Genomic DNA, 9,013 nt, shown 5'->3' with positions numbered 1-9,013 from the left:
TAATGTGTGTGTGAGAGAAGAGCGAGAGAGACTCTGATGAGGAAGGAAGGGAAGGGTAGATAGTGGAAGGGTATTGGCTGAAAGGAAGGGAGGTGGGGATGTGCTCAGCCAATGCTCTGAGTGAAGGTGCAAGGCAACAGGAAAATGGCAGAGAGAGAACACATCCTTTAGATACAGAGGAATCTCTCTTACTCTTTCTAAGGGTTCCTACTGTATAACATACACTGCAAAAAAACTTATTTTTGTCTCGCTTTCAAGTCAAACTATGTAAACAAGTCAATATGAATCTGAAATGTATTTTGTTAATGCATGTTTCTGATGTTACTGTTAATAATTATTTATAGTTTGTCTTTCAATATTAAATGAAAATGTAGTCACGCTTCCCTCTGAAACGACTTTCATCTTCTGCTGATGTCACTTGAGTCACACAGGCTATTGGATAATGTTCACCAACAGCTGAATAGCTAATTAGATGTTGTTTTAACAAACTCACATTTGATCAGACTCTATTCTGGAATGAAACAGTCAGCTCAGCTTTTACAATTAACTTTCAGATGGAACATTTCACTTTGAAAGAGAGGTTACATAGGTTGTGAACAGCAAGTTTACGTTAAAACAAAACAAACTACTCTAGTCTTCGGGGTCATATGATCCTACAGAAATCATTTTAATATAGTGATTTGGTGCTCAAGAAGCATTTAAGAATTTTTTGATGAATAGAATGTTCAACAGAACAGCATTTAAATAAATATATATATATATATACATAGCTTGTAACATATAAATGTCTTTACTGTCACTTTTGATCAATTGAATGCATCCCTGCTGAATAAAAGTATACATTTTTTAACCCCAAACTTTTGAACAGTAGTGTACACTTATTATTGTACACTTTTTTCATGTTTTTAGCATAACATATTTAAAAGCGTATGTTAACTTTTGTATGCTATTTTTGTAAATATTAATTTATGCATAAACTTTTACAATTAACTTTCAGATGGAACATTTCACTTTGAAAGAGAGGTTACATAGGTTGTGAACAGCAAGTTTACGTTAAAACAAAACAAACTACTCTAGTCTTCGGGGTCATATGATCCTACAGAAATCATTTTAATATAGTGATTTGGTGCTCAAGAAGCATTTAAGAATTTTTTGATGAATAGAATGTTCAACAGAACAGCATTTAAATAAATATATATATATATATACATAGCTTGTAACATATAAATGTCTTTACTGTCACTTTTGATCAATTGAATGCATCCCTGCTGAATAAAAGTATACATTTTTTAACCCCAAACTTTTGAACAGTAGTGTACACTTATTATTGTACACTTTTTTCATGTTTTTAGCATAACATTTAAAAGCGTGTTAACTTTTGTATGCTATTTTTGTAAATATTAATTTATGCATAAAAACTTCTAAACGGGTAATAAAATGAACTTAATCCAAATAAAAAAAATACAAAAAATAATAATAATAATAAATGAGTTTTATTCTCAATGTAAATGTCTTTACGTAGGATGTTTAGATATTTTTACTGGAAAACAAGACAAAAATACTGATCAACATTTTTTTGTAGTGTACAGCACTACATACCCATAGAAAACACACACATGCACACACACACAAAGGATGTGTCACATGTTCGTGATCTCAAAGTGAAAGTCCTCAAGAAATCAAATCTGAGAGGCAAATGTACAAGAAAACCAATTGACTCTCCTGTGTGATGGAATTGCAGATAGCATTTTTTTCTGCGGGCACACAGGCATCCCAAGCCCTTTTGTTTGGTTTCTCAGCACACTGTAATTCACAATGAGGGGAAATGAGGGGAAAAGAAGAGATAGCGGGGAAGAACATGATAGGAGAAAAATCAAGGGGACAAGATAATGACTGTTTAACTGCATGAGAGCTAATGAAGATTAATGACTACAGAGGCAAAGAGAGAAAGATATTCACTACACAGGACATACAATAAGACCCAGCAGAGCAGAATGGAAAAATAATAGTGCTGAAATTCCAGCTTGGGCAACATGAGTCACTTAAGTCACATCAGTCTTCCAAGACAAGCTAAAAATATCCTTTATGTCACACTAAGGAGAAAAACATATGGTGGCATCTTGGACTACAAATTCGCAACCTTTTGAATTAGTATCCTTGACATCTAGTGACAAATTGAGTTCAATTCATCACTAAGTACTAACCTAAGGGTTAGAATGGGTGGAGACAAACTGCTGGGGGCGTGGCTTAATTGATAAAAGCAACAGCTGCATCTGTGCTAAAGGGGGTGGGCCGGGCTTGATCGCATTCCTTGATTTGATTGCATGAGAGAGCGATGTTACCATGGAGACTGCATCCAGTGCAGCAGAACCCAGATGGCAGACTGCCTCGTTCCCCCTCCTCCTCCTCATCCCTCTCTTTTTCTCTCTCTTTCTTTCCCCGGCAGCCTGGAGTAGATTCATACAGGAAGAGTACAGACCTGCAGGACCCATATTGTAAATTGCATGTGACTGCAACACAAAGCCAGCACTCAGCACTGTGTGAGAGTGTGTATTTGTGCTCTATTAGTGGTATGAAGGCAGACCTCTTCAGGAAGCCTGAGGGTGGTGATGCCATCACGTGATGCTGCAGATTCCCACGTTGTGGTTTGGAAAATAGACTCTCCAAAGAGCACTAAAGAAATACTCTGGGCAACACTGAAGTCTGCTCTTGTATATTATGATATGCACACTTTTATTCTTATGTCAAGTAGGGTGTTTCATCAATCATAAGTGCTTTTGGCCCTGTGGACTCGCTTTAAACTCACTTTTCACTTTTTTGTCTTTTGTCCTACATACATCTAAAAATGTTTATTTTTATGAATGAATTTCATTTTTACCATATCTCAGTTGATATATTGTGTTTGGTAGCATTCTGTGGTGGAAGTATATAAATACAATATAAATATTTATTTATTTATTATAAAATGGTCTTTGTCTTGCTCAAGCCAGCTTCACAGCTTTCTAAATCCACAAAATTCATATTTTCAGTTTTTGCATACTTGAATACTCAGATATGACACAAAATCAAAATATTCTGCTCATACATAATATTTATCTTGATTTTTCTTCATTTTAACACATTACATGTCTTAAATTTCAATTCAAGCGCTTCCATGACACTGTTGCTTCCAGGTTATCCAAGTATACTAATTTTCGAAGAAACTGGAAATTGTTGGTGGAAATGACAGCAATTTGCATAGGAATTAAAAAAATAATAATTTTCACACAAGAAATATAAAAACTGTTTGTGATTTCTGAATCATTACATTATCAGTTTTAAATTAAATAATATTTTATGATGGATTTTCATGGTTTAAAATTGTGGTTAAGAAAGTATTAAGATCTAAAATTAGGCACAATACGTAAAACAAAATATAAGTAAGAATAATCTGAAAGTAGAATAAATAAATGAAAAAGGCATAATACAATGTTTTCAAGTTTTATAACAAAAATAAAAAGTAAAAAAATATATATATATAATTTATAATATTTGTGCACCACAAACATATTCTAAAACCTTTTCCTTTCCCTTTTTCTCATCAAGCATCTCATCTAAAGTAGTGGTTCTTAACCAGGGGACCGGGGCCCCATTAGGGTCCTCAGCAAAACTCCAGGGGGTCCCAGTAAGCCTTAAAATCATTTACATTTAGTTATATTTACATAATCTTCATTAAAATGCTAAAATAAGACACTAAAAATAAACATGTATAACATTAAACTGACATCATATTTTGAGTTTATTTCAAAAGAAGTAACAGAGGTACATATCAGCTTAGATATGAAGGCATTTGAATACTGTCCTGTACGTTGGAGTAAAAAAGGTTAAGACCCACTGATGTAAAGCTTAGATAACAAACCAAATCTTGCATATCACAGACATCAGACATGCAAGACAGCTACAAAATACAGCTAAAGATATGTATCAGCATTTACCGGGGTCTTTTATTATATTCAATATCCTCATATATGCAAACAGGGAATTCCAGTGCTTAATTACTTAATAACTGACTGGTAAGAATGAACTTTAATAATCACTAGAGTTAAAAAGAGGTTTAACTCCCAGCTGCACTAATGAGTGCATTGTACTGAGAATAAACCACAGTGATTAAAAACCATTGTACAGCTCAGTCTTAATCAACTAAGGAACAAAGTTCACCTACAACAGTCCTGTAGCACTTTACTTGCTCAGCAACATGTGTTGGTAGAGTATAACACTGGTATGATGAGAGCAAGTAATTATTTCTCAATATCTCTTTCAAATCCTACACCCATTCATTGTGATGCTTAAGGTTGAATGACATTGAATGTGAGTCATTTGGTCACCATTGTTTGTATGTCTCTGTTTTTAACTGTGTGGGAGGTCAAATACAGGTAATATCCAGCATTACTCATGACTCATGTAATAATCAGTGAATGACTTCACAGGGTCACATCCATTTTCACACTTTTCCGGCAAGCATGGACCCGGAAACGACTCTGTGAATGCCCAGCATTGTCCTGCTATCAGTTGAAACCTTACTCAGCTTCCTCCAATGCATGTCTATTGGACCATGAATTCATGCTGAGCCACAAACAGAAGTCATATCGAGAAAAGCAAATTGTGATTATCACAATTACAGATTTCAATACCAAAATGCAACACATCCACTAGAGGATTCATTTCAAACACAAACCATCATCATAATGGAGTTAACCAACTTACCACAACATTTTGCTGCTTTCACTGATCAAGCTGAATTAAAGTGAGGCATGATTCCAACTGATCTATAAAGAAGGACAAAACATAGGCTAATTAAAATTAATAAATAAATCTTAAGACAGGACATGACAACACAACACACTAGGCTTTGAAAGTGAGTGGTTTACTAGCAGTTCCACGAGTATAAATAGCGAAATAGTGAAAGGAGTTAACTTAACTTTTTGTAATTTAATTTTTTTTATTGTAGATAAAGTTCTCACATAAAAAAACGAGTTTCCATGGCTAGTCTTATGTTACCGACGTCGCTGTCTCCCACACGCAGTCAAAATCATTTATAAAAATATAGCGACATCTCCTGGTCACTTTTGATACCACAAATAATTGGTGTTGGAAAAGCCCAACTGAGCCCACTAAAACAACATACAAACGTAAACAGAAATTATGTACTATTAATTATTTAACAACCCAAAGGCAATTCACTGTTATTCCTTGTATAACTCGCTCCACAGCTTTACTTGCTTACTATGAATGAGACATTTAGATGATGCCATGTCAAAATGATGTTTATATTCCCTCACAACATCAATATATTAAGCTATTTTATAATATATTAAAATAATTTTAAATAAGCACACACACTGCTGGCTGGTCCTCACAATGTAGATTCATGTTTTACTTTACGATCGGGACATGTTACTTGACTAACAAACTCAAATGTTGTTGAGTAAAATCTTAAATGCAATGTATAATCTAATATAATGAAAATGATTGCAGTAGTTAGGCAAGACGCAAACTTTCTCTCCTTTTTAATCTTAAATTAAAGAATTGGCAAATAGTGTACTTACTTTAGATGGCTCAAAAATATCACAGGTTTGTAGTGTTCAGGCTGCAGTATTGTCAGTTCTGAGTCCCGAATGAAGTGATCCTGACCTCCTTTTCTTCTATAAAGCTCGGGTTTCTTCCCCCCCCCCCCGTCTCTCTCTTTCTCACACACATGCACGCACACTAAGCATGCCTTTTCCACATTTATGATGCATTATTTTGTGACAAAAACACATTGCAAAGACAATCATCATCCCATTCGTGGTCTAGATGGTGGGGTACACTAATGGAACAAACGAAAATAGGATTAGATTATATTTACTGTACTTATGGAAATACGTTCTTAAAGTCTAAAAATATATTCTACATCAACAGAACTTGGTAAAAGTTCTAGGAACAAAATCAGCATTCATTGTGAGAGGGCTGAGGACTGTATGAAAGAAGAGTCTGTGCTCTGCAGCTTTTTCCAGGGGGTATTATTTCACTGAAACACCAGCCAAGTGAGATCATACTGTAAACATACACCATCACCTAGACAACATGGCAAATTCTCCTCATTTCCTCACTTTTATCTTGAACAACAGCAGAGAAAGAGACTGTTACGTTCAGACTGCAGCAGACATAATGTAGTAGAAGGGATACACAGACACAAAAAAATACAGATACATGACTGAATAGTGACATCAGCAGCATTCTGTACAGGCGGCCATATAATCTTTAGGTTGGCCAGACTAGCAGTCCCTCATGCTTACTGCGTTCTTTCATTGCTAACCAAAGAGAGTTGTAGTCCAGATATTTTTTGTCTTAATTTTGAACATTGGATCTATTGTTTTAGCATTTAAAACCCTCACAAACCTCTTTCTGTGACACTTTTTTGCTTGAAAAGAGCATTTGTACTACATTTCTTTAATACAAGGGTTCTCAGCCTTTTTGACTTGAAGGCTCTTCATTGTCCAGCACAATACTCAAAAACATTTCTGCTAATAATTCTGATAATGCTGCTTGTTTACAATTAACTTTTTAAAAAATGATTATTATTAAAAGAACAATGCTTAGTTCCAAAAGACTCATACTGATTCGGTGTGTTCTTCAATAAGTTATTGAGGGGAAAATGACGATTTCAAATTAGATTTTGATTTGCGATTTTTTTTATATTATGTTACATCATTTACATAATTAAATAATTCCTTGGAAGTTGGCTGAGGCCCTCTTGTCGAGAACTGCTGCTTTAATAAGCACTCCTTTGTTGAAAAACACCTCATCATTGTCTTTAGAACACAACAATGCCTTAAATGTGGCTTCAGTGTCTAATTTTTTGGGGCCAATATTGTATTTCTAGACATACATAAAATGACACACGTAACACATGCTTTAAAAGGTGGGATCCACACTTTATTACATAAAAATAAGACCGACTTTAAAAGACAAAGAACAATAAAACATTTCGGTCCCTGAAATTCACTGTTGTGAACCAATTAAAGCAGCTTGTTATAAATAACAATGCTGAACTAAAAACGAATAAAATATCAAGACGTTAGCATCAGCAAGCATCATCATAATATTTACATAAGAACACAAAAGAAATCAAGAGTGTTGTAAGACAAGTTCCCATTTGTCTACGTTCATCATATCCTTTGTGGCAAAGTAAAATCCTTGTATGACAAGCCATGTCATCTTAACCAACAGTTCCTGCCCTGTTTCTTTCCCCGAAGCGTCGAAAGAAAGATACAAGTCCTGAGCTTTCCGGTCTCTTATCTGGAGGAAGCTCCTGTCCAGTGCGTCTCTGAAAGATCTGTCCCAGTTTGAAGTTAGGTGCTGACTCTTTTTCATCACCAAGTGATGCAGACCTTATAATTGTCCCCTGTGCTGGAGTTCGCTTTGAGGGACAGTCTGGTAATGAGGATGAAGTCCACACTCCTGCATAATGGGAGAATGAGGGCTTGTCACGTACAGGAGTGTCAGGTAATGCCCAAACTCCATCATCAAGGACGTCCACCCTGGAGAAGGAGTAGGAGTGTCTGCGGTGGGGCGTGTTACGGGGAGAGACACGAGGGCTGAGGATGGTCCACGGTGAGCCTAGACCTCCCAGTCCATTCTGCAAGGCCAGATCTACCACTTTTATATCCTTCTGTCGAGGAGTGGAGGTGCACACGGCATGGCCTCGGGAACGATCAGGTGTAGTGGTTGCGTTCAGGCCGCCAATGCCACAATCCTGAAAGCGGAGGATCTTGCCGGAGAGCTCAGGCATTTTATCTGCTTCTTCTATTTTCTCGTTTTCCTCCTCCTCTCTTGCTTCTCCTTTATCCATGTCTCCAATCTCCTCAACTTCTTTATTCATCGCTCCATCTTGTTTAGCTGAGGTGTTGCTACAGGTGTTGACCTCTTTGAGGTCACTGCTTTCAGGAATCGGTTCATCGTCAATGCACTGGCCTCTTTTGGAAGCGGCTCTTGCCCGCTGAACATCATTAACGGTACAGGGTGGAACCTCCTCCTTCTGGCAGATGTTATCTGGTTCTTCCACCTTTGAGATCTTAAATTTCTCCTCGTTGGTTTCCACAGGGCTGCCCAGATCCCCGCTGCCCTCACGCTCCTCAACCAGAGGGCGGATGTTCTTGATGGGGCTGTCTGTGATAGGCATGAACCCACCGGGCCTCCTGCGAGAAGGACGTTGGCCGAGAAAGCTGGTCAGGACAGATTCCAGAGCGGAGGCTTCATCGGTCACATCCCGATTGGAGCATGTGCCGGTGGATCGGCGCTTAGCCGTTCTGGTCAGCTTTTCTCTTTCTCTCTGCTGCCGCTTGCGAGTCTCAGCTGCTTCACGCTCACGGTTTTCCTGTAGGACATAGAAGAGAGTTTGGGTGACAATGATTTTTTTTTGTTTTCTATTTCATATATAGAAATGGAGTCCTTTAACAAAGGAGATATATATCCATTCCACTTCTGTTTGTCAAATGTCTGTCGTTTCATCCTGTGGACGTATTTGTAAAACGTGCGATCATGAGAGTGATATCATCTATTGGGCATGTTTGCCCTTTTCTCTCTCCCTGTCTCTCTCTCTCCCTGCCGCAGACCGCTAATTGGGTTCCAGCTGATGCTCATCGTCCATCAGTACTGAGTGAATGCCGCAGAAACCCAAGAAGTATAAGACAGCAGAGAAACAAAGCTGAAGCGCTGACGGCAACGCGCTTCACTCTTTGCCCTGATCCAGAAATGTTCTCTGTTGTTCAGCTCAGTGCGACCGAGTGCGGTCTTTATCTCTTAACGTTGTGAATGGATTGCTCAATTGCAAACTATGAGAGAGCGTGTGAACGCTACGGGCGTATTTCTCGTATTGATGTTTATTTTGTTTTATTCTTAATTTGTGTAAATATTTTTGTTTGCTTTTTGGAAGCGTTAGGGAGAGGGTGCCATTTTCTTTGAACTTGAGATTTTGCCTATGTTTATGTTAGTC

The 9,013-nt window shown here is 37.3% G+C and overlaps 1 protein-coding gene across 1 annotated transcript in view; it reads right to left on the bottom strand.

Moving 5' to 3' along the window:
* Positions 1-6,968: 6,968 nt before the first annotated feature.
* LOC107720631 (FH2 domain-containing protein 1-like) overlaps positions 6,969-9,013 on the bottom strand; it is a 7,110-nt gene continuing 5,065 nt past the window's right edge. Inside the window, exon 11 of the mRNA XM_016528382.1 lies at positions 6,969-8,395. Within this exon, the coding sequence (XP_016383868.1) occupies positions 7,238-8,395 (1,158 nt within the window). The 3' untranslated portion in view covers positions 6,969-7,237. The remainder of the gene's footprint in view (positions 8,396-9,013) is intronic.

The sequence above is a fragment of the Sinocyclocheilus rhinocerous genome, unplaced genomic scaffold (genome assembly GCF_001515625.1).
Source record: "Sinocyclocheilus rhinocerous isolate Xijiao unplaced genomic scaffold, SAMN03320098_v1.1 scaffold603, whole genome shotgun sequence".
Classification (NCBI taxonomy): Eukaryota; Metazoa; Chordata; class Actinopteri; order Cypriniformes; family Cyprinidae; genus Sinocyclocheilus; species Sinocyclocheilus rhinocerous.
The sequence above is the reverse complement of the archived record's forward strand: the minus strand, read 5'-3'. Positions and strand labels throughout refer to the sequence as shown.